Genomic DNA, 26,413 nt, shown 5'->3' with positions numbered 1-26,413 from the left:
GACTTTTTTCTTTGTGCAGCAACCCCATATGAACCACTTATCAACCTCGAGGCAGGCAAGAGGGCAAAAACAGCCTTCTGAATCCTCACCCTTGGGAAACCTCTGTACCTTGGCCAGATGGGTTTATGGATTGTTGGCTTAAACCCAGCTTGTTATCATGCAGCAGGACTTCTCAGGGCCTTTACTATGCTAATGATCACATGCATCTCCCAGGAGCAGCACAACATTCCTAGGGTTGAGAAACACCTTGGGAAACATGATTGACTGAAACCTTCCCACGGCTCAGGAGGGCTCCTCTGCTCCCATCCTCACTGAATACAGGATGACCTAAAAAGAGTGTTGGATTTCTGCCAGAAAGGCCACCCTTAGGAAGGGTCCTAGAGCTTCAGAGGCTGCTCCAGGTCTGATGGGACATTAGGAAGCTACAAGAACTGAATTTTGCAAACTGCTCTTAGAACAAGCAGCAAAGTCTTCAGGGGAGCAGGGATAGCGGGGATCTTACCATGCAGCCCAAGCTGGCCTGGAACTCACTGTGTAGCTCAGGCTGGCCTGTTACTCATGATCCTCCTGCCTCTTCCTCCTGAGTGCTAGGATTGTAGGTGTGTGCAACCACACCCAGCCCAAAGTCTTGATGACTTGGGGGGTAAGGGAAGTCATTCTCCTGTTTTCAATCCTTGAAGGGTATCTGGAAGCATGCCAGAAGCAAGACCAAAAGCACATTGAACTTGCCCTGCCTGGTGTCCAAACTGTAAGCTGTTACAAAACATTTTAAATGGTTGATCTAATGACAACCGAAGTTGGCACATAGAGTTGGTTAGCAACTCAGATAATACTGGGCAGAAGTTCTTTTTTTATACAGAGCATAGTTTTACTGGCATCATACCCCTACAATGACCCAGTTTCAGTATTTGAGTGTTCCTGTAGTTCACCCACATTTATTGAGCAGCTACTAAGTATGATGGCCTGTAGTCAGGAATACCAAGTGATTTCCAGGCAGCAGGGCTATTCTTAGCTTCCTGATGTCTATTTAAGGAGTGTTAATCCATTCCACCTCCCCCTCTGCAATTAGACACATACCTTCCAACCTCATAGGCTAACCTCACCCAACTGCCCCAACTGTGCAGGCAGGATGGACAAGTGTGCTTCCCACCCTGCTGAACTTGGCCAAGCATTTGGTCAGCCAAGCCTGAGGAGAGGTACCGGCTTTGCCCGGATCCTTCAAACAGTCCCAGAGGTCAGATCCTCCCTTGATCCTCCCTCCCGCCTCCCACCCAACCCCAGTTCTTCTTATCCCTAGAGCAGAGAGGGGCAGAAAATGTGTGAACCAAGAACAGCACAACTGGAGGATGGAGTGAGTAGTTAAGAGCTCACCTCAAACACCCACACACAGCAATGTGACTGAGTACCAAAATGTAAGGGGCAATATTAACTCGTAAGCCCAACTTGCCCAAGATGACTTCCTGGAAAGCTGGGAGCTGTTGTTCTTGGGAAATTCCCAAATGAGTTTGTTTGAACCAACTACACCAGATGTGCATGATTGGATGTAGGCAGGAAATACGTCACAGTCAGGAAACACGTCAAGATGTATGCTTGCCTCTGATTGGACATAATGGGAAATGCAGTGAATTGTGGGTTTTGCTTTTTTAAGCCTCTGCAAAACATGACTCATAGCCATTCCCTGAGAACCTAGGGGTGGACCTGACCAGAGTCCATCTTCTTGGCCAGTATTTAATTAAAGTTTGCTTCAAATTTGGCTCAGAATTGTGGAACTGGTCTTTCTCTCATGATTTTCAGGATTAACAAAGGTATCTATCAAGCCTTGGCAGCCTCAGTATTCCCATCTATAAAGTAGGATGATGCTGACAACAATACTGATTTCAAACATGTTTATAGCTACTAATAGAATTTAAATGCATTAGTATAGAATTATTAGAACAGCTGTTGCTTTGATACTTAACTCTTCGGCTCTCAGTGTCTTCATCTGCAGCACAGGAACATATGTCCCAACCTCTTAGGGTGGTAACAAGAGTTAAAAGTGATAAAGCATGAGTAAAGCTTAGCATATAAAAACGAATTGATACATTAATACTACCAAATATCATGTTTATCCCAGATCTATCTCTAAAGCCAAATTGTTCCACCTCTATTGACCTAATTTCCTCATTAATCAAATGAAAGAACTGAGTCAGATAGATTCTAAATGGTCACACAGGACATGAGCTTCCTACCCTGAGATCTTCATGGCCCGGAAGTCTCTTACGGCCAAGTAGAGTCAGTAATCTCTGAGTGTGGTTAGCCCAAATGCACCCCCAGCTTTCCCACATCCCTGCATGTACCCTGCAGATGCAAGAAAGCAGGGAGAAAAGATGCCTTATATTCAAACAGTATCTTGGCTTGTTGCTGCTCTGTTGACATGGTGGTCCTTAGCCGGGGTGACTGCTAGAATAACTTAAGTACAGCCCCTTGCAATTGACATGTGCTGAACATAAAACACACAATGCGTTGGGGATTTAGCTCAGTGGTAGAGCGCTTGCCTAGCAAGCGCAAGGCCCTGGGTTCGATCCTCAGCTCCAAAAAGAAAAAAAATTTTGCCGGGCGGTGGTGGCGCACGCCTTTAATCCCAGCACTCGGGAGGGAGAGCCAGGCGGATCTCTGTGAGTTCGAGGCCAGCCTGGGCTACAGAGTGAGTTCCAGGAAAGGCGCAAAGCTACACAGAGAAACCCTGTCTCAAAAAACCACACACAATGCATTTTAAAACCTGCACTGAAAATCTGGAAAATCTCAGAAGTAATTTGAAAATTGATTACATGGTAAGGTGATCATACTTTGGATACATTAGGTAAGTATAGGATTAAATAAAATTTCACTTGCTTCTTCCTTTTTAATAATGTATCTACTGTGAGAAAGTTTTACACAGTATTTGTGGCTCTCCATGCCCCTGCCTCAGGACGGTGCTAGACTAGAATTTCCCTCTGCTTGGGAATGCTTGCTATAAAGCTTCTCAGAGTGAGGCCCAGGGAAATGTGAACTATTTAGGGTTGGATTTTAAAACAAAACAAAAACAAAATAGGGATTCAGGTGGGGCATTCGGTTCTAGGAGTCTCTAGGAATCTCCCATGGGTTAAAGGAGCCTAGATACATCAAACCCGTTAATCTGCCAAAGCACCCCTGGGTGCTGGCACCACCTCATCAGCTGGGCTCCAAATGGCCCTTTGTTTTACATCCATCTTGTGTGTGTGTGTGTGTGTGTGTGTGTGTGTGTGTGTGTGTGTGTGTGTGTGTGTGTAAAAGCCAGAAGTAAATGTTGGATGTCTTCCTCAATCACTGCCCACCTTATTTTTTGAGACAAGTTCCCTTGCTGAGCCTGGAGCTCACTGGTTAATGAACACAGCCTGATCTGCAAGCCCATGCATCCTTCTGTCTCTGCCTCACTTCTGTGATTGTAAGATCCACCATAGCATCTGTGGGTGCTGGGAATCTGTGCTTTCAGGGAAGCACGTGATTGGCTGAGCCATCCCCCCTCCCACCCCTTTGTTGTGTTTCCCAAGTTGATGACTGCTGTTTAACACAGAAGCTGTTTCTCATTGAGCTGGCCAGTGCCCAACATATCAAAAACTGATATTCTCTCTCTTTCCTCCGCCAACCCTGAGCTGAGGACACTATTGCCTAGAAAGGCTGGCTACTGTCATTTTCAAACATTCATTCCCGATGCCTTCACTATGTGCATACTAACCTCAGATGCGGGCTAGTGAGTAAGACCCAGTTCCCATGTAAGGCAGGCAATAAGACCGTGTCATAATCATGGGGGTTGGTATTTACCAAGCTCTTACTACAGGCTAAGCAGTGAGCCGAGACTGTTATTTCCATTATCTTAGTGAATTCTCCTCCAGCCCTATGAAGCTGAAGGTCTTGTACACTCAGAGTTACAGATTGCATAAGCAAGGGTGAGATGGGCTGGCTTGCCTAAGACATGCAGCCAGCAAGCAGTGTAGTCAAGATTTGAGGTAGCCATCTAACACCAGAACCTGTACCCTTTACCAGCTCGGAAACCGGGAAGGAGGTGATACCAAGTATGGAAGCAGTGTCTGTGAGGAGATCACTGTGCTTCAAAAAGCCACTGGCCATCTTCACTTGGAGATCTGAGAAAGCCAAAGGATACCCAAGAAGTCACTGGACTCAAAGTCACAAAAACCTATAACCTATACAGCTGAATCTGTGCATGTAGGCACGTGTGTGCATGTGTGATGCACACACTTGCATGTGTGTTCTTTTGCATTATACTGACACTTAAAAACTAAAGTTTCACACTAGCCCTTTGGGTTTCTAGCTTATTGTAAGAACCTAGACATCTGGCCAAACTGCCCCCTTCCCAAGGGACATGGACTTTCCAGTTGACCACACTTGCCACCACTCTCTACTGCCCCTCTGACACCAAGAGGAGGTGCTCAAAGCTATCACATATGTATTTGGGGACAAACATGGGAAAACAAGAGACTGGGGAACCTTCACGAGTAATAGGCTCATGTATTTGATATATCAATACCCTCCTTTTCTGGCTAGTCCCTGTAGGCATCAGAGCTTGTGACCTGAGCTAAATTACAGATGAAGAACCCCAAGCTGGAAGATAATGGGTCAACAAGGGACCGGCCCACCACAGGCATAGGCTCTCTCCCATCATCTATCCTGAAATGTTCTCCAGGCAGCTCACTGGGTGTTAGGATTCTCACAGATCTCAGTCCTTTGGGTGACTGACTGTTGGTCATCATTAGAGTGGAAAGTAGAGTGGGATTGCTCAATGGCCACATGTTGACCTGGGACTTCCAGACTCTCTCTAGTGGAGTAAATAGGATTATATGAGATAATACCACTTTTAATTAAAGGTCTACATCTAAGCTGGTCTTCCAGTGGGAAAAGTCTTTTCTGTAGCTGAGAAGGCTTCTTACCATGCCCTCCAGCAGTCAGTGACGGAGCTGAAGTGACCTTGATTCTGAATTCTAGCCTTAAGCTAAATCTTCTACAAGGCTGCTGTCAGCTAAATCAGCTGTGTTCCAGCAGGAAGTCTGGTGGTCTCATAGATCATTGAGCTCATTAGAAGTATTCAGGCAGAGTCCTTACCACATTCACACCCACAGAGATCCTGCTCTGTTCTTAACAGATCCTATTTCTAATGATGTTCCCTTCCTTCTAAGACTGTCATTGGCGGTACTAGGTGTTCAGTCCTGAACTCTGCTAGACAGCCCTCTCCAAGGGAAACTCACCCAGAATACTGACACATCATAGGCAGTAACACCGGTGTGCAAAAGGGTAACACACACAGTCAGCACTTCACCTTTCCAGCTAAGAGATCGGTGCCTGGGGAGGGTCATATCACCAAGGTGATTTCAGAGTCAGGTGATAAACCCAAGGTAGACCTCAGATCTCCCGAGTGGAGACCAGTGCTCTGTCTACCTCGACATACAGGAGGAGGCATTGCCTCTCTAGACCCAAGCAGAGCAGAGACAGGATACTGACTTGTCATCCAAATTTAGAATCACATTTCCAGGACCCTCCCTGTGGCTACCCCATTATCTCCTACTTTCTTCTACCCATCAGAAGGAAATGGACTTAGGAGTTTAAATGGGCAAGGACAGCCCCTGATCTTTGAAGAGCATTGGATTGGACTTGGCCTTCAGAAGGCATGGGATCTATTCCCAATACCTCTGCTCTACTGTGAAGCTACCCTACCACACCGACTCTCAATACTGACAGCCATCAAATGGGAACAGTGGGTGACCTTCCCACAACCCTGCTTTCCAAATCCTTTTAAGAATGGAAACTCAACAGTCATGGGACCAGTGTAGGGAGTTTGTTATCTGTGTCCCGTCAGAGGCCATTAGGGAAGTAGAGAACAGTGAACTGGGATAGGGGAGAGAGATCAACTATGATTTTGAAAGTCAGCTATCTGTATGTGACAATGGAAATATCCCATCACCCCTCAGAGTCCCACTTTCCTCAATAAAAAGACAACGAGAACTCTGGTATATATACATAACAGACAAACAGGACCCTTTACCCCACACACAGTCTTTACTAGACAGTAGATTCTGTGCTAAACATTTGCCGTGAATTATTTCATGGAATCGCCAACCCCAGTTCTCCCCAATTTCACAGATGAGGTTACTGGGCCAAAGAACTTTCCGAGGCAGAGCTCACAAGAATCAGTATGTCTCCAGAACGAAAAGGCCATGGGTCTACCCTCAGTGATGTGGTCTAGGTCAGAAAGTAGTCCTCTCGAAAAATGAAACCATACCTGCATAGTCTTCTGCACTAGCCACTTCCCATGTCTTACTCTGGGTCTCACAGGGACCAATTCAAATTCGACAGAATTCTCTGTAGGTGGCCAAGTTGCCAGGGCCAAGGCTTCTACTCCTGGGGGGAACAAAGCTGGGCAGAGGGTGGAGTGAGGAGACTAACACCCCTGTAATACTGAAGATCTGTGCTACTAGAGGCTTGCTCTCCTCAGAACTTCCCCTCTCTACCCCTGCCCTGCAGCCCTACACCTTCACCCTCTCCATCACTCCAGGATGTTTTCCACTAGATGAACTTGACCTTGGCTCATGAAGCCAAACCATTTTGTTCTCCTTCTATCCCTTCTTCTGCAGATGGGACAGATCTGGTGAGTCCGGAAGTCGCTAGTGTCCCAGATGTGAATGACACAGCTAGGTCATAAGAAATATGTGACATTACATCAGACCTGCATGTTGGGCAGTGTATATAGTGCAGAATATTCCTTTTGTGGCAGCCATGCTGTCTCAACCCTACGGAAGGCCTCTCCAGGTCCCCTCTGCGACTCCAGACACATTTATTAAGCAAATGAGCAAAAAGACCCCTTAGTCCCATCACAGTTTGGAGACATCTTGTGGCCTCCTGCCATGCGCTATTTAGTGAGACCCTTTAAAGGCTTAGTCTATTGTGCTAATGGCGTTGCGCGCAAACAAACTGCTAGACCCCATGGGACACATCATCAGGAGTAATATCAGAGAGGTGACAAGGGCAGTGACTTACTAAGAGATTCATAAGCTCTTTTAACACTTCGTAGGCCATCCCAGGCTCAGGAGAACCCAAGCATCCTGACTTTGGGCTGCAATTAATTACCATATCAGCCAGGATGTCCAACTCATAACTGCTAGCATTGTGGCAATTTTCTGTTTTAACCTGTTTATTTAAAGGAATGAAGCTGTGATAACTCTCCAAAAACAGAACCCACAGAAGGAAAAGTGGATTTTAAACCAGTTTTCAATATGGAGAAGGATGGAGATAATGGAGGCAGAGGATAGAGTGCTGGGTTAGGAATCAGGACTTTTTGTGGGGCTTGGTTCCATTGGGAGTTCCAAATAACTAATGCTAAAATAAAATTCAGGATAGCAGGAAAGGCAGGGGCCCAAGAGGCTGGTGAAGGGAACTGCCCTGAGCATCCCAACAGTGTGAGTCAGAGACCAATGTGCCAAAGCTGCAAAAGAGGGAGAACCTTCCCAGTTCCAGAGAGATGTGGTCCTCAGTATATAGGAGAAGAGGCCCTAAGTCTACGGGAAAGAATGATTCTGAACACAGGCTTTGAGGATGTAGCTTCAGGCTGGACTGTGATGGTGTGATTGTAGATAGGTAGTGTTACTCTTCAGCCTGAAGCTACTGAGTGGGTAGCTGGGAAGGAAAGCTCCCACTTTACAAATAACTGATATGCAGGGAAGGAGCTCAGCCCAGTGCTGTGGAAAAGCAATTGCAACCCCAATGAAAGGGCTGAGTAGGAGGATACTGTAGTGTTCTTTCCACCGGATGATGGGGCTAGACTTACCACACAAACAGAGAGCAAAGCAGGTGTCTCCCTTTCTGGGTAATGCACAGGAGGAATGTGGTTCTAGCTTTGGAATGATGCCCTCTGGGCATGCCTCATACAATTTCAGAGGAGTTGGCTTTTAGTAGAAATGGTGGTGCTGCTGGTTTGAACCCTAGGTGAGATGGGATGGTTCTTCTGCACCCATACCAGGGTGGAAAAATGGGACTGAGTGAGACCCAGGAAATGACAGGTTCACGAGGATGTATGATAGAAATGCACAGCATGGGTCAAGAGCCAGGCAGAAAACAGGATCTTCGAGAGCAGGAAGGACCAGTGAAGAGGTGGGTGGGGCCCATCTGGTCCTTATAAAAGCCATTTTGTTGTACTTTATCCCATTAACCCACTGAAGAATTTCAATCAGGACAGTGGAATTCTTTCTGAAAAGGTCTCATGATGTCAAGACCCCAGGGTCTTTCTCTGCCAGCCACTCTGCCTTGTCCTCAGCTGTTTACTTCCATCCTTGAAGCCATCTTATCACTCCCATCCAGGCACTATCCAGATACAATCATGAGTGTAGGAGGGGACAAAGGGATCAGACTTCTGGCTGCCTCCCCGGGCCCAATCAGGGAGACAAAACCCTAGGCCTGGGTTTCACACATACACTTTTGAACCTGAGTTTATGCAAAAACCAAAGAGCAACCAAGTTTGGATAATGAAAAGCACACCACTTATTATAAAAGCAAAGCCCTACATCCATCTCTAACTGAAGTAGTCCAGAAGAGCAAGCCAAGGGCTGTGGCTGTCCTACCACTTAAGGCCTACTCTTGATATAAAAATGATCCCATAAACTTGCCCTAAGTGGCCTTAATTTTGTTCCCTTTCAAGAAGATAAAAAGGCTGCCCGAAAGCAGAACTCCTCAGAATACCAAGAAAATCTCCAAAATTGTTTTCCATTTGAGAGAAGCCTGAATGTATCACAGTGCACAGCACTGTGATAGTGCCTTCATGCCCATCCCCCATCCCTCCAGCTGCACATCTAGAAAGTACAAAGTCAACATGCAGCTCTGGAGGGTGGACCGCAGCAAAGATTAAAACACACAGTGCCCTTACTTCCATCCAACACTTCCAAATGTATGTTTGCCGTAGAGAAATATCCATGCACAGAGCAGAGGACAATATAGTGACTACTTGTTCCAACAGCCCTTCTAAGGATGAAAAGTTGTTAGAAACATAGATATCCATAAAGAAGGGATGTCTAAATAAATGAAAGAAGCTCTATAGGGATATTATATTGTCATAGTAATATCATCACTTACGGTAGTATACAGAGTATAGAGTATAGTGGGATCTGCCTTAGAGGTGGGCTACATGGGTTTAAATACTAGGTTCTGTTACTTACCAGATATAGATAGCATTGAACACGTTACCTAATGTTTCTGGGCTTCAGTTTCTTCAGTGAAGATGACAATAGTACATCTGTTTCTTAGGACTGCTGAGAGACTTGAATGAACTAATGCATATTAATTAACCTAGCACACAGTAACCACTCTATTTTAAAACTCAGCATTGGGTTTTAAAAACATGTAATCCTATGGAATACTAGAGAGAGAAGAATCAAGTAACCTATACATATATTAGTTGGTAAAACTCTCTGGTGCACATGATTTGAATGGAAACAACACTAAGGGCATTCCAGGATTTAGTCCTCTAACTCTTCAAGCTTTTAATGGAGGAAAACTGCTGTAAATTTTCTACAGGTGATGTCAGGATGTATATGGATAATAGAAGGGCGTAGCATTGATCGAGGCAGTGACCCAAAAGAACTGATTTTTATATAGGTGGATGGATGAAAAAATGATAGATAGATGATTGATTGATAGATGATAAATAGACTGATAGATAGATAGATAGATAGATAGACAGATAGATAGACAGACAAATAGAAAACAGACAGACAGACAGGTAAGAGGTATGTAGGCGGATAGAAATGAGTGGATAAATGACATGCATACGAAGAGAGAGATGAACATAAAATACACCCATCATTGTAACTTTAAAGCATGAATAAAAAGGTCTGCAAAGGTACAAATTACTTGTATCTTTTCATAATGAGGAGAGCAAAGGCTGAAGGGATCCACTAAATCCCTAAACACAAAGGCACCAAGACCCTGGGGGAGGGTTTGGGCCCATCTGTGCCCTTCCACCACGCCACACTGCCTCTAGAGACCACCCAGGAGTTGAATGTGACAGAGGTGGGAGGAAGGGGCCTTCGTGTCCGTAGTGGCTAGAATCGTGTTGTTCTGTTTTTCATTAATGAACCTGTTGGAATGTGCCATTCAGCAGCTGAGCTCAATGGTTCCTGCTGTCCCAGCAGAACCACAGCTACTTCCCAGCCACGTTCTAGTCTTGTCTGTACGGGGACTGGGGAAGGGGCAGACTAGTCAGAAGGTGCCTGCTGCATCCGCCAGGAACCCACTCTGCAGACTTCTTCCCGGCTCAGTCCTCACTCACGCACCTCCCCTGGGAGTCCCTAATGGACTCCCACGAGCATCCTGGAAAATTGGCTTCTATCAGCCTCGCTGTTCGCTGGCCTCAGTGGCACACAATCAGTCACTTTTTCAACTTGGCCTAATGATTTTGAGAATCTTCTCTGGTTCTAACAACCAAAGAACACAGGGAATCTCCTTGTTTCTTTTCTCTGGTGTTCTGTTATAAAACTATAATCAATTCTTCCTTGGCAAACATGATACTTAATGAAAACCTCTGGCCATTTTAGCTGCCTTTGAAATTTTGAGAAGAACTTTCCTAATCTGGATGAAAACACCATCTGTCCCTTCCCTTTTGATTTTAGGAGCAGATGCCTGCCTTAGGATGTCAAGGGGTCAAGGAGAGCTGTAAAGTGTCATAACTGTGGCTGAATGCATGCCTCACCCCTGCTGGGTGGCCTTGCATGAGCATAACCTTGTTCAGCCTCAGTATTTTCCATCTGAGCAATGGGTGCAATACCTAACTTAGGGTTGCTGAGGAGTAAACATCTTTGAAATGCTTGCACCCCAGTACAGGTCTGAAAGCTTCCTTCCCTTTCTTCCTCTGCCCAACAACAGTCCTCTGGCCAGGCTTCCCAAGATACTATTAGCCTTGGTACATGTGGTATGCACACTCACAGGTACACACACACACACACACACACACACACACACACACACACACACATATATATATAAAACACTAGGTAGTTGGCCCTTCTCCCAAGCCCCATTATTTCATTTCTTTTTGTCTACTTGTATGTGGGAGTAAGAGGGCATGGACCAAGTTTCTCTAAAAAATGGCTTCTTTGCTAACACTGCTTCAGATCTGACGCTGAAGGAACCCCCTGTCAAAACAACTCAACGATATCAGGGCTATTCTCCAAGGCTGGCAGCTGCTCCTCCCCAGCCCAGGGGCAGCTCTGACACCCTTCTATCTCCACCAATACCACTGCCCAATTATTCCTTGTGAATGGAGTCAGAGAGAAGGGTTTGGCCTTCTGAAGCAGAATTCTCTCTACCACTCCCATCTCTTCAGAAACCACCACACACACACACACACACACACACACACACACACACACACACACACCACCCCACTCCAATTTTCAGAATTCTCTGAGTATTACCCACCCTTTCCTGAACTAAGGCTGCCAGAGCAAGATCTGCCTGGCCAGGGCTGCCTCCTTCATTCCCAGCACCAGCCCCTGTCCCTTCAGAGTCAAGGTTTTGAAGGAGTTTCAGGGGCAATGGCTGGTAGGGAGAGGGCCCCACGTGAGGTGACTGCTGGCAAGTCCCTTTCTTTGCCGCACAGTGTATCTGATAAGCCCCCATGTAGTTTATTCTTCTAAACACTTTGATAGGGTGCAGGACCTGCAGTTGCCATAGAAACACCTTTTAACTCCTCCTCACCCAGAAGGTTGTGCCAGTCCCCTGGGCTTTGGAGAAGAAAGGGAAAAGAGACACCCGTGGATAAAGAGACAGGCGAGGGATAGCCATTGTGGGGTGGTGATGGGGGCTTACTAAGGGCTAAGCTAGGCATGCTATGCCCTTCCCTGGCAACATGGCATCTGTCCAGGATGAGAATCCATGCAGGAAGGTTCTAGAAGAGAAAGGTGGCAGGCTAGCTTGAGCATACTTAGGGGGCTCCAGTGTCCAGAGGACAGTTGGGAGCCATCTACTGGAGGCAGCGGTGTCTGCCGTCAGGCAGCAGGTCAACAGGCCGGCAGGCCCACACCCACACCTCCCATTTTTAAAAGCATTATCTCATCCCTTGTGCAGTGCACCAAACTAAAGACTGAGTCTGGATCCCTGCCAGAGCAAAGGTTTTTCTTTCTTTTGCTCTCTCTCTTTTTTTCTTCTTGCTTCTACACTGTTCTGGGTTTGGCATATTTCTTGGTAACTTAACTTTTCTCTGAGAAGTGTATTAAGAGGAAGAAGCCGTTTCTTGAATAAATCCAGAGAAATTACAAGAAACTTCATCAGTCCCCAACTAGAGTAGGGCCCTTATGGAAGCAATGGGCTGATTCCAGGAAAGCCCACTGGGAACAGGATCTACTGGCTCATGTTGCTACTTTCCCATGAACTTCAGGGTAGAAACTTCTGGGCAATAGGCTCCTGGAATAGAGATGAGATCCCTCTCTCCCCTAGACATACTACAAAGTCAAACTAAGCACACCCAGCCCACTGGGAAGCAGAAAAGAACACCCGGATTCCACCTGCTAGCTCACAGGCCAGGAGCATGCTCTAGGCTGAGCAAAACCAGAACTAACTAGCTGGGAATGTCACAGGCTGGCAAGAGGAGAGAAAAGCGAGAGGAATCTGGGTGGGGGCACTCAGGAGACTCGAGAAAACCTTCCCAGGCCCCCAGCAATCCAAAAGGATGCTTCCCAGCAATCCAAGGACAGGGAAGGGTGTGTGCCTGCAGGTCCCAGGAAACCTCCAACAGGGTGACTGCAGGTCACACAAATACCCTGGGCTGCCAAGTCCACTGACCTGGCCACCATAGCCACCTCCCAGATTTCCCCCTAGGTTGGCCTGAACCACCAGCAGTGACTCTCCAACCTCAACCAGGTCGCCACCCCTCCCCCTCCTCACCACAGCACACTTGCAGAGTGGAATCCCTCACCTAAGACCCAGTGGAAAATTTCCTTCTCCTTTATGACCATACTTAAAACACACATGCTCCATTCTTCACCTCTGAATCGACACAGGCCAAGGGCAGTTTCGTGTCCCACCCCTGCCCTGCAAACCCTGCAAGCAATGCAGGAGCATTGGACCGGGTGCTGTAGGAGCTGGAGAAAAGAGAGATTTTCCAGCTTCCACTCCACCTGGGGCCCCTCCAAACACAAGTGTCCCCAGCACTCTTCTGGCCCTCTGGACAGTGGGCTCTGCTTCTTATTAAGTCTCTCTAATCAGCAAACAGTCTCTTGGCATCTTTGTTCCTTTGATGATAAATCTGCTTTCCCCATTGCTCACTCTCCCTCGGCACATATATCCAAGACAGAAAAAAATAATAGTAACAATAACCTTCCTGTGAATTTTCACAGCTATGTGGTAAGTGACCCCCTACAGTCACCTCAAGCCAGCTATCAACACTCAGATGCAGGTCTCCCAGGGCGGGGGGGGGGGGGGCAACCCTACAGTTTTCTCTTATGTGTTTTTTTCACCACCACCACCACCGCCACCCCCGTTTCCAGCCACCCAAACTTGGCAGGCAAGAAGCTCCATTAGCACTTGCTGGGAGAGCCTGCCGATAGGCTGGGTTGGATCTCAAAGAAAAGAATGAAGTTCAAGGGCGCGGGAGATAAGCAATCTCTGAAAGCTATGAGTTTTCTCTAGCAACTCCGCCCGCACAAGCTGGCAACTTCTCTTAAAGAGTACTCGAGGTCCTAGCGCTTCAGTTGGCGGTCCAACTTTTCAGAACCTTCTCCCACCCTCCTCTTCCATCTCTTTTCCCTTCAAGAGTCAATGGGGAAAATTTCTAGACGTCAAGCAGCGACCACGCTCAACTCCTGCCTGCCAGAGACCTTTAGGACACTGAGTTCCCTCTGCAAGGCAACTCCCTACACGGAGTCCCCGCCCAGGGAAACTGAGTCTCCTTGCTACAGCGTGCAGCTTGCTTGGGGCCTCCCAGAATGCTTACCGATGTCAGAGTTGCAGAAGGCATCCTGGGGATGGCTAGGCGAACATGTGCACGCCTCGGCGCCCCAGTGCCCAAGGCTCCAGCAGCCCAGGAGCACGACAAGCCCAAGCCAGGAAGTCATAGTAGCCGCTGCGATCCGCTGCGGGGACTGCTGCTCTTCTCTTCAAAGTTGCCGAGTGCTGGCGCGGATATTGCAGTCCGAGCTCACTCGCCAGGTCTGACCGTGCACGCTGGGCAACTTTGAGCTCCGGGAAAGTGCCCTCCAAGTAGCCCGGCGGGACGGGTTGGGACGCGGCGAAGTGGCCTTGGGTAGCTGGAGCACGCGTCCGCAGAGCCAGCGAGTGGCCTCCGGGAGAAGGATCGGGAACCAGAGCGGAGAAGCGGGAGAAGAAGCTCTCTGGCGCTGGCTGCTGCCCGCTGCCCACTGTGCGCAGAGTCCAGGGCTGCAGAGTGATATAGGGGCTCAAGGGGAACCCAGCCCCTCGGGAGCTCGGGGGCCGCCCCCTCCGACCAATGGCAGCGCCGCATTACCTCATCGGCCCTCCAAAAGGGGGCGGGGCCGGGGGGCGCGGGGCGACAGGGCGGGGCCGGCCCGGACTGTTCAGATCCTTATAGGGAATAATGCGGTTGTGGGCACTCGAGTGGGTGGGCTGGGCGCGTCCTGGGCCAGTGTGCGCTGCAGCGGCGCCCCACGGCCCCGTTGCCCTACACCCACCGGCACTCCGAGCGCCTTCGACCCAAACAAGTCTTCACTCCCAGCCACCCAGCCAGGCAGCACAATCCCTTCCAAGGGACCTAGGTGGCCCACGCCCTAGAGTCCTTGATCCTGCCTCCTGGAAAAAGTCTAGAAGGAAGCCTCGAAGAAAATTTCACCTTCCTACCTTCCTTAGAGAGAGTAGAGAGTAAGAGGAAACACCTGGGTAGATGACATTATCTCAGCCCCTAACACACACACACACACACACACACACACACACACACACACCCTCTGCCTTTTGGGACTGGCTATGGTAGTTGTCAGTGTGAGTAAATGGAGCTGTGGAATCATTCACCAAGCACTGTTCTGGACACCAAGCAAAGCCCTTGCAATCAGGGCGATTGTACTAGCGCTACAAGGAAATTAGAATAGATATAGACCTAGGTAAGAGTGACTAAGAGGGCGTTGCTGTCTATGGGACACTAAAAGAAGAGTTCTCAGAGGTGACATCAGGCAATGAGAAGAGCAAGTCGAAAGGCCTGGGTCTTCTTTAAGGACAGAATATAAAATAAACAGGGAGTATGATGGCTGATCTCACTGGTGGCAGACAGCAGTCTTTCCTTCAGCAGAGAACTTTGAGGTAAAGCAATCCAAAAGTGGAATAAAACCAGATCCTGGAGAAAACTAGCCAGGATCCTGGAGAAAAGTATCCTGGATGTCTAACTAACAGAAGATATTGGTAACGTTATTACCACCTCATTTTAAGTAGCTCTTGATTGTGACATGTGTGGTACACACACTATTGTTGTTCTGTCTTTTTGAGACACAGTCTCACTGTGTAGCCCAGGCTGACCTTAAACCCCAAATCCTCCTGCCGTGGCTCCCCACTGCTAGTTGAGGATATACAGCACCACTCCTGGCCTATGCCACATGTTTTTGAAGGCAGGATTCCATACTCTGTTCCTTCTGGTTAGGAAAAGCAAGTACAGGTGTCACATGTACCTTCCAGCTGAGGGGGCGCTCCTGTCACACTCTCTCTCGGACTGTTCTTATCAAAAGAGACAGATGACCCTGGACTTCGCAGTCCCATCTAACTGGCAATGGTGGTCTTACAGCAATCCCTCTCCTGCCTTATGCTCTATCCAGTGTTGAAAGAGATGTGTGTTTTAGCTACAGAAATGCTGAAAACTTGGAACCAAAAAAAAAAGAGGAAAATGTAAGGGAACCCCTTGGCTTATCCCTGAGAAGAGACTCTTTGCAGAAGCAGAGAGTATTGTGATAATTGTATTGCCCTTGTTAGGTTGTTTTGTGTCTTTTATTGGTGTTGCTGCTGCTGTTATTTTGAGACAGGGTCTTATTATGTAGCCCAGGCTGGCCTTGAACTCTCAATCCTCCTGCCTCAGCCTCCCAAATGCTTCTAAGAACATTTTGTAAACTCCCTCCAAGCATTCTAACTATAGAGAAGAAAACCCAGCTCCCTCTTTCTTTCTCATCCCTACTCAGCTCTGAAGCCCCTCCCCTCCTTAATTCTGTTCCATGGTGCCATGGCCCCCTCATGCTCTTCTAGCCCCATCTCCTGGAATATGCTTATATTATTTCCCTTCCTGACACTAGGAGGCCTGAGCTATTTGGCCACAATGCTGTTTTAGCCCTCAGAAGGTCCCAAGAGACTAGAGTGTGGATATAGCCAGTAACCACTTGAGGCCGGAGCCTTGGACACCATGGGGCCACTCTAAGGAACTGGGTTGAATGAGGACATACTTGGTGGGATTTGAGAGGTTCGTTGAACCTTGCCCTGTGCCAGTCATGTGGAAGGCTTTAGAAGAGCTTGTAGACAAATCCACTTGGGATAAACATCTTACAGCCTAGAGGCCCTCTCTTCTCCGCTTTCCTACTACAAGAACTGTTTTGTCCAAAGTGCCATTTGTTTTTTCTCCAAGGGAGAGCCTTTTCTGGAACATAAGACAAGTGCCAAGCAGTTACTTTCTGCCACATGCCACAGAGCAGATTCCTCAGAGAGCCCCTCTGAAGTGTGTCCTGTTCCTACAGCTACTTCCTTCTCATAGTGTGGGTGTCCTCGGATTATTTTCCTTCCTGAAAGGTGCTAATTGGGGTTTATTTCCTCTCGATTCTTCTACTTTGGCTCGCCTCGAATCTGGGGGCTTCAGAGAACACAAAGAGCATTCTGGTCGGGAGTCTTCTCTTCTGCCTGGACTGATAAGGCCCTTCTCTGTCCACTTCTGCAAGGTCAGCTTAGTCGTGACCCTGTGATCGAGACAGAGGGTGCCCTGGAGTCCTCGTGTGGGTCTTGCAGCAGGCAGACCTCGCAGCCATCAATCTGGACATTAGGTTGTCCACCAGACTAATAATATGTGAGGATTGCTTTTTCTTATATTTTTAGTGAGCAAGATTGAGTGGACTTGGAGCTTGGGTAAGAGTGGAGATAATAGCTCTCCTGCTTTCTTCTGATATCTGAGAACAATGGCAGATTTGTTCTGGGGTGAGCTGAAGAAACTTTAACCAACACGTGGCTTGCCCTCAGACCTACCAGGCTCGCTTGGTCCCTCCGTTGGAACTTTTCTAGGGAAGGTGAGGACATGTCCACTTCCTGTGCATCAAATTTCAGAGGGTAGATCCTGTAGCAGGTATTTGCTTAGACATCTAAAGAAGATACAAAATTGCTCAGAGACTGTTTATCTTCATGTTCTACACCAGAAAAATAAAGTTTGGATGGAAGAACTTACCCAGCATCCCACAGTCAACTAGAGGCAGCACCAAGTTCATGTTGTGGACATGGATTCCTTAGTTTTCTGTCTGCATCACATCCACAGGGCTAAGTCTTCCAGGCTAGGCATGTGATAGATGTATTTCCATGCCCCAAAGTTGGCTCACAGAGAGCTACCTACACTGCTGAGGAGTTCTTGACCTCACTAATAGACCTTTCTGAGCTGGCCAGCATTATGCAGTGCTGTGCAATTAAGAGGGTTACCGCCTGTGTTTGAATTTCCCTTTCTAATTTATTACATGGTACCTTTGGAAAACTTTTGCCTGCTGAACAGTCACGCTCCCAATTCAGTGGACAAGTTACTTCTCTTGTTCAGATACCAATCTCCATGTTTATTCAATAAAAAAATTAAACTTTATGATTCCCAGCAAGATGCCCCCTTAGTAATTAAAAAAAAAAAAAAAGTCTACTATTCCCTGGGAAATCTCAAAGACAAGGTGAATGGCTGTGAAGGAACATAGATCTCGCCATGTGAGCAGGTTTGACATCAAACAAACATGCCCAAGACTGAGGCCCATCCACCACATTCTCAGTCTTTTCTTGCTCTTCCATCCTACTCAGTCTTCCAAGACACAGGGCTTAAAGCAGAGAATGCCAGTGGAGACTTGATGATAACGGAGCAGGAGAAACTTGGGGTCTTGTTTCTGGTGGAGCCTCTTATGGTTACCAATTCGTCTTTCTGTTTGTCTTTTGGATTGGAACATTAAAGGGTCGCGAACAAAATTTACTGGACTCTCAAGCCCTCCCAGTCTCAGCTTAGATGTTACCTCCTTAGTATAGCTTCTTCATTCCCTTCTACAGGATTCCCCACAACTCTTTGTTGTGTTCTTTTTCACACGTAGCTGGCTCTAATATGGTTGCTCATCTGCCTGTTTCCCTTCCTGAAGTATAAGCCCCTTAAGGATAGAGCATTGGCAACAGAGTTCAGTTCAGTTATGGCTGCGTGGATCCAAAGGTCCGTACTGGTCCTGCTGCCCAGTGTTGGGCTTGGAAGGTGACCGCTCCTCAGCGGGGCTCATCGAGCCTATCCCTCTGGCTAATGCTAGGGGGCGCTGTAAGCCAGAAAACACCGGTTCTCGGAGCCTTCAGCCTCCTAGTCTCATTGAGAAGCCTGGAGAGGGACAGATCCACACCAGGCAGTGGGGTGCCGGTCCCTTGAGTGGGTAAAGCGAACTCTTCCGGTCTGATTGCCACAAAGCTCTCAGTCAACATCTCGTCTGGATCCACAGCTGCCCGAGCTGTTCCACCCCTGGGCTGGGGCTTCCCTGGGAAGCGACACACTTGTGAATCATTGATCTGGGGGCCCTGGGAAGGTCTGGGAACACAGCGGAGGTTGCCACAGTTCCCCTCTACCAAGTGGGGTTCTGGAACCCGGAGAAGGTGCTGACAAACCTAGGTCAGGACCACTGCCACATAGGGAAGTTCCTCAGCTTCCCCCTTCCCCCAGACCCTAACCACAATGCCTTTCCCCAAACCCACAGTCCATGTGAAAGTCATTATATTCAAAATAGCCTTTTCCAAGCAACAGACAGCCTGGTCCACCCATCAGCAGGAGCCCTAGCCAGACCCTCAGCAGAGCTGCTGCCCAACATAGGGCGATTAGGAGCCTAAGAAGGTGGGTGCTTCAGGTTTACGCCACTGCCGTGCCTAGTACCAGCAGGGAGTAAACACCTTTCCCAGCTTCCATCTGGAACCAATTTCATGGCAGTAAAATTATAGGGCGTTTCTCACCCCAGCTCCCTCACCCCTACCCCTGCCAGGGAAGTGAAGACCCCTGGCTGTGTTCACGTGAATACTGAGGTTTTCGAATTTCTTTCCATAGACAGCTATTCCCAGGAATTTTAAGCCAGAAAACACATGTGTGTGGTAGAGACATTTTGTGTCCTGTTTTCTGGGGTGGTGGGAAATGGGAAGTAGAGTTAAATATTCCAATTCTTGGTTTTCTTTTAATGACTGTATGTTCAGGCAGTCAATTATTTCTGGAAAGGATAATGTGAGGTGGTGGAAAGCCTCCCCACAAGCCTGGTTTAATGTGTTCCTCATGCCTTTGGGGTTCCTGCACTTTGCTTTCAACAATGAGGAGTTAGCTCCTCTGTGGCTTCTCTGAAGGTATGGGGCTCAGTCCCACACAGGGTTGTGTCAGCCAGCCGTCACTGCTGGGGCTCAGGGAAAGAATGAGATGGACGTGTGGTCAGGCTCTTACCACACTGGGCTGGAGATCGTGCCTCTGTAAAGGTACTGTGAGCTCGCCTTGGTGGAGCCTGATGCAGCTGGAACTGGTTTGTCCTATGGTGAAGATTCCAAAGGGTGTGTGACACCATGAGTCACATCCTTCTTGACACCTGACTCTGGAAGTTCTTCTGCCTCTGGCCTGTCACTTTCTACCCCTCTTCAGGTACCTTCTGCCTCCGCGGCAGACTCCCAGCTCTTCCATTTTCTGTGCTTAGATCCTTGCCTTCCCTTTCAGCCTCCTGTCACTTGCTAAATCCCACTTCTCTCCTGACCTTGACTGGCCAAGTGCTGTATACACTGGAATGAGATTGACAAGGCAACAATGTCCCCTTGGTCTCCTGACCGCCCTGTCCATCCCCCTGTGACAATTCCACTTGCAAATCCCATGACCTAACCAGACTCCAGTTGTCCTGAACTCACTGTCTCCTTCCTTCTGTCCCTTCCAGCATTACTCATTCCCTCTAATGACATCACCATTCACCATGTCCTAGAGAGTCTTGAACTGGACATCTCGCCTAGCCTTCCCTCTTTCCCACTCTCCCGGTTCCCACCCTTGACTGTACCCTGGAGATTCTTTCCAGACAGTGTCAACAGCCCTTTAACTGGCCCTGCTGTCCAGAGACCTTTCTGTCGGATTCCTCTCTTGCCTTGCAGCTACCCACCACCTTCTCAACTAGAAACTCGAAGCCATACTAGGCTTTGCTTCAAGTGATCATCAGTTCATATTCCATGGCTTTCTGAATGAAGTCTTAAACTCCAAAGACACACAAGGTCCTCTCCGACCTGCCTCTTCCCGTGGCACCAGGCTGCCGCTGGAGGTGACACCATTCATGTAGAATATCATGTGACTGCCACCCCACAGTTACACAGCAGCAGACCTGTCCTTAGCCCCAAATGTCTGTTACCCCAGTGCCAACTTGCACCGTTTTATGCCCCCTGCCCTCCTTCCTCCACTTTATCTGCCAGGAATCAGCTATAGACACCAGCTTCGGAGTGTCTGCTGACGCTCCTGTTTCTTCTCTATGCCCCACTTCCAATGGGTCTTTCAGCGGTCCATCTGGGCCTGTCTCCCTAGTGGTTGAAATGTCTGATTCTCCTCTAGACTCAAGCAAACCTGGATGCTTCTCAAATGCCCAATGCAGCACCTGCACACAGTAGGCACTTAGCAAATACTGAAAGAAGAGGCTAACCGATGACTGAGGGGAAATGTGTGTTGGGGGAGGTAACAGTATCCCCATCACAAATCCACCATGGGAGGTTCTAGGATCCAGCTCCTTGAACTTGGATTCTCAGAGAGGTTCCCAGAGGTGAGCAGTGTCATGGATACAACCAATTCATAAGAGCCAGCAGGACAGCCAGCCCCAGCACCACTGTCCCTGCTCCTATGAGACTGATGATTGAGAGGTAGGCTGAGAGCCCGTATGGATGGGACCCCTTATTATTCTGATACTTGAAGAGAGCCCCACACCTCCTCACCAGGAGAACATCTTGAGTTGGTGGGTATGGAATTATAATAAGGATTGAGGTCATCCTAAGAGGCACTTCTGGACAAAACACTTTGAAATTTTCTTTCTTTTTAATCATAGCTTTTTAAATTTATTGTGTGTGTATGCTTGTGTGCAGCCCAGCACACATGTAGCAGTCAGAGGACAACCTGTGGAGTTGGTCCTCTCTTTCCAACCTATGGGTCCTGGGTACCAAACTCAGGTTGTAGGCTTAGTATCAAGGGCATTTACTCCCCAAGTCAGCTCCGCAGCCCTTTAATTTTCTTTCTGATGGGAGCGGTGTCCACTGCCAAAAGCTCATCTCACTGGGTGGTGATGATGGCCGGGCTCACAGCACCAACTGTGGTCTCTTTGGTCTTAACCTTTTGTTTAAGATCTATCATGCCTTCATCCTTCCAGAGTCTCATTTGGCTCTGGAAATACTGCAGTTCATTGGCTTCTGAATTGTTTTCAGGTACTTTTGATGGAAACAAAACATCTAAAACTGAAGCTTCTAGAAGAACAACCTGTTCTTGCCTGTCATGTAAATGTCTTTGAATTTGACTCTGGGGCCTTGTGTTTAAAAGCAGCATCTCTCAAGACATCCTTGGTGACAATGAATTTGCCCAAGAGGCCATTCACAAAGTGTGTTGTAGGCATGAGGTAACATTATTTATAAACTTCTACAAAGACCTTGTACTTGGATGTCTTCAGCCTTCCCAACCCTAAATAATAGATAGTTTACGTGTGTGTGTGTGTGTGTGTGTGTGTGTGTGTGTGTGTGTGTGTGTGTGTATGTGTGTGTGTGTGTGTTGTACATGGTGTGGAGGCCCAAGGTTGACAAGAATTGTCTTCCTATATCACTCTTCAACTTATCCTTTGAGACAGTCCCTCCCCTTGACCCTGGAGCTCACTGATTCAGGTGGGCTCACTGACCAGCTAGTGGGCTGCATAGATCTGCTTATCTCTGCTTCGCCAGCACTGAGATTACGGGCCTGTGCCATGCCTGGCTTTCTTCTATAACTGCTAGTGCTCTGACGTCAGGTACTCATGCTTACACAGCAAACACTCTGTCTATTGAGCCGTTGCCCCATACCTATATGCCAACTTTATAATCAGGGAAACTGAGGCTCAATGAAGACATTTTGCTGTTGTTTTTCTTCTTTCCTCCATTTCCATCTTCTAGGTCTTTTTTCAGAGTCTTCCATTGCTCTGACTAAGGTTTTTCACCTTTTACCCAGACTTCTCTTGCTTGCTGGGATGCTGAAGAATGGGGTCCTGGAGTCCCTGGGGTGTGCCTGAGCTGGCTGACATTGGCTCGGTAGAATCCATTGCTACATTTTCTAGAGTTCTCTAAGTCAGTTGTAAAACATAGTCGTGATTAAAATTGTAATTCCAAAAACCAAAAATTAAATACATTTTATTCAAAGCAAGGGCAATTAACATTAAACTTCATCATTTCCTAATCACAGATACTCCTTGACTTACAATGAGGATATATCCAAATAAACTCACCATTGGTTAAAAATATCATAATCCCAACTGCATGTAATATACCTGACCCACCAAACCTTGGAGCTGAGCCACAGAGACACTGTACTGGCTCCCTGTCATGATGGGGGCCTGTTAGGGTTTATGCTCACTGCTACTGCCCAGCATATCAAGAGAGAAGTTTACTAAGCTTCAGTAGCTCAGGAAATGATGAAAATGCAAAATCTGGAGTATGGTCTCTACTGAGCAAGTGTCATTTCCCCACCATCTTAAAAAGGAATAAAATCACGAGTCAAGTCGTCAGAAGACAAGTGTGTATGCACTTTACTGCCTCCAGCTCCATACATTAGAGGTTTCTTCCACTGATTTTTCTCTGCAAGACGGTGACATAACCTAGTGCTGTGCTCTGTGCAGTTTCTCAATTCTGCACTCAGTGGCAGCACCATGTAGCTTGTAACTGACTGTGGTGGGAGTTTTTACACCACGGAAATTCGTCAGCACTACAAATCAGGGCTTCTTGTCTCGGAGAGCCGCTTGCTAAATATTCACAGGTTCACTGTTGCTATTTCCTAATGGTAAAACCCTGGGTGTGTGCCTTTACCTCCTCATGCCTCAGTGTCCTTGTCTGTAATATCGGGACAGCATTAGCCCCTACCTTAGAGATGTCGTGAATAAATGAACTGAGACATCGAAAAGATGGGGTAAAATGCTTGGTATCGGCTTAGCATCCTTGAACAGCCACTGTCAACATTCAGTTAGGGTTGTCATCAAGCACCGTCTCCTCCTGAGCTGGATGTTCATCAGGATGACCCAACTTGGAATTTATCACACTGCTTGGATTGTCACTCTCTGGGTATATTAATTACTTTTTCCTTACCATGTACTTGACAGAAGCAATTTAAGTGAGGAAAGATTTGTTTTGGCCCCAGATTTCAGGGAACATGGGTCTATCACAGCAGGGAAGGTATGGTCTCTGAGAGGCTTCCTCTACAGTGGTAGGAGTTTGTGGTACGGCTTTGTTACGTTTTGGAGGGTTGAGAAGCAGAGAGCTCAGAGCAAAATCAGGATCAGCTATCACTTGCAGGGCCCACCGTCAGTGATCTACTTCTGCAGGGTAGGCCCATGTCTCCAAGGTTCTACATCCTCCTGAAACAGTGCTGCCTATTAGGGACCACATGTTCAAATAGACAAGCCTGTGGAGAACATTTCACATTCAACTCATAATGCTGGGTCCTGTGCATCTCTACCGAGTGTGAGAATTGGCTTGGGCTAATTGAGTTTTCAGTTCTGAGCACTTATCCCAATGCCTGAGACACAGCATATGCTCAGCAAGCTGGGGTTAGATTCAGGTAACCAACTGATCAGAGGCTACTGAAGAATCAAAAGGGATCGGATGATTCTCCAGCCACACAGCACTCTATAAAGTATTTCTTTTCCAAACTAGAGAATCACTGGAATACTGTGACTGGGTTCGTTCCTTTTATAAGAATCATATAGTGAAGTCATTTTCATGCTTCAGGAGCTGAAAGCCCCTTGACTTGGTGCCCAAAGAGACCCACATCGCCCACTGGTCTCTGCTTTATAGCTACACTCTTTCCATGTGTGATGCAGAGCCCAGTGAAGTCTTCGGCCTGTCTAGAGAAGTAACTTTGACCAGTAACTTTCCAAACTACTTGAAGGTGCCTGGAACTGCTTTGCTTCAAGTATTTACAAGGGAAAGAAAAGAATTTGATGTCATATCAGTATATGCTAGAGGGACTGCACACACCTGAGGTGCCTTCTGAGGCCTGGGAGCCTGTGATTGGAGGCTGGTGGCAGGGAGGAGGAGGGGAGATCCTGAAGGCATGGTGGAAATATTTTTTTTCTTTTTGGTCTGTTGTTCCTTTGAATAAACTGGTTTCTGGCTTATGCAACTCCTAGTAATTAAAATGGCTGGAATACTTTGCATTTTTACAGTAACTTGAAGGCGGCTCAGAGGCCTGGAGCTGGAGCCAACTTTTGGGGGTGGGGGAATGGCAATCTTATGATGCCTGTCCCTTGGCAGGGTAGAGGTGCTGGCATCTAGCTAGGGGAGAGGAGAGAGGAAGTGAAAGGGGTCGCGATTTGTGTCAACGTCTCTTCCCTTTCCCTGGACAGGCACCCAGGTGTATTGCCCTGAGAAGGAAGGTCACCAAGGGCCACTCATTTCCTGAAAGTCGAATGATAAGTGATGATGCCTAGGGCTGGTACGGAATTTCAGGTGATACATTTCCCTTTCCAATACTACCTGTGTATCACATCCTATAGTAAGAACCCATATAGCACTGGATTTAAAAATTAGATGGACCCAGGCCTAGTGGTTCATGTCTGTATTGCCAACTACTTCTAAGGCTGAGGCAGGAGGATTCCAAGTTCAAGACATTACCACTAGGTGTAGGTCTTCCCACCACATTTAGTTCTTCTGCCTCACAAAATCCAGACCAGTGATTTGTTTTTTGTTTTTGTTTTTCAAGACATGGTTTCTCTGTGTAACAGTCCTGGCTGTCCTGGAACTCACTTTGTGGACCAGGCTGGCCTCAAACTCACAGAGATCTGCCTGCCTCTGCCTCCCAAGTGCTGGGATTAAAGGCGTGTGCCACCACCGCCTGGCTAGACCAGTGATTTGTATACACTGGGAGCTCAAATCCCGTGTTTGTGAGAGCATCTGCATGCATGTATTCTCTTATGCCAGGGGGAAATCACTGACATCATTTTGAGGACATGCCTCCCGCAGTATGCTTAGGCTGCTGTGATTTGCTGTTCTACTCAAGGACTTGGGTCTCACACAAGCCAGGGATGTATTAAAGAGTTCCAGAAGTTGGTAGATAGAGGCGAGTCCCCACTGTGACCAGTTCCATGTTGCTGTGTGACAATGTATCAGTAACTTTGTAGTTTACAACAAAAAAAAGTTTTCATCCTCTGATTTCTGCCAGTCAGAGTTCAGCCATTGCTTCACTGGGTCTTCTACAGGACTAAAACCAAGATGGTACCCAGGGCTCCCATTTCCTCTGGGACTCCAATGAGAAAGGATCTGTTTCCCGACTCCTCGTGTGTTTGTTGACTACTTTCAGTTCCTCAGTATGATGATTTGAATGAGAATGGTCCCCATAGACTTGTGTATTTCAATACCTGGTCCCCAGTTGATGGAACTATTTGGGAAGGATTAGGAGGTGTGGCCTTGTTAGAGAAGGTGTGTCACTGGGGAGTAGACTTTGAAGTTTTCAAAAGGTTCCAGTACTCACTCTCTTTGCCTCATGGTTATGGATCAGGATGTGAGCTCTCAGCTGCTCCTTCACTTACTATCATGAACTTCAGCCCTCTGAAGCCATGAGCCTAATTAAATGCTTTCTTTTACAAGTCACCGTGGTCATTGTGCTTTATCACAGCAATAGGAAAGTAATTAAGACATCCACTTTCTCCCTGGTTGTGGTCTGGCATGCCTCAGTGGTCCCTTGCCATGTGAGTTTCTCCATAGGCAGCTTCACTGTGTGACAAGTTCCTTCTTCAAAGCCAGCATGAAAGAAAGATTCCCGAGGCAGGCATTGTAGTCACATTCACAGAGGCAGGCATTGCAATCATGCTCACAGAGGCAGGCATTGAAATCACATTCACAGAGGCAGGCATTGCAATCATGCTCACAGAGGCAGGCATTGAAATCACATTCACAGAGGCAGGCATTGCAATCACATTCACAGAGGCAGGCATTGCAGTCACGTTCACAG

The 26,413-nt window shown here is 47.5% G+C and overlaps 2 protein-coding genes across 8 annotated transcripts in view; one reads left to right on the top strand and one right to left on the bottom strand.

Annotated features, from left to right (window-relative positions):
* Positions 1–14,429, bottom strand: part of Timp3 (TIMP metallopeptidase inhibitor 3) — a 49,277-nt gene extending 34,848 nt beyond the window's left edge. Inside the window, exon 1 of the mRNA XM_052752964.1 lies at positions 13,985–14,429. Coding sequence (XP_052608924.1) covers positions 13,985–14,105 — 121 coding nt within the window. The 5' untranslated portion in view covers positions 14,106–14,429. The remainder of the gene's footprint in view (positions 1–13,984) is intronic.
* The window catches only part of Syn3 (synapsin III), a 454,398-nt gene that overhangs the window by 195,882 nt on the left and 232,103 nt on the right, over positions 1–26,413 (top strand). The window contains exon 7 of one of the 7 annotated variants that reach the window (XM_052752960.1): positions 4,042–4,419. The exons of the other annotated variants lie outside the window; for them this stretch is intronic. Coding sequence (XP_052608920.1) covers positions 4,042–4,143 — 102 coding nt within the window. The 3' untranslated portion in view covers positions 4,144–4,419. Of the gene's footprint in view, positions 1–4,041; positions 4,420–26,413 lie in introns of those variants that run through there. 7 annotated transcript variants of the gene reach the window in all.

Source organism: Peromyscus californicus, unplaced genomic scaffold (genome assembly GCF_007827085.1).
Source record: "Peromyscus californicus insignis strain IS unplaced genomic scaffold, ASM782708v3 Scaffold_24__1_contigs__length_46423439, whole genome shotgun sequence".
NCBI classification, from domain to species: Eukaryota; Metazoa; Chordata; class Mammalia; order Rodentia; family Cricetidae; genus Peromyscus; species Peromyscus californicus.
This window is presented reverse-complemented; position numbering and strand designations above follow the sequence as displayed.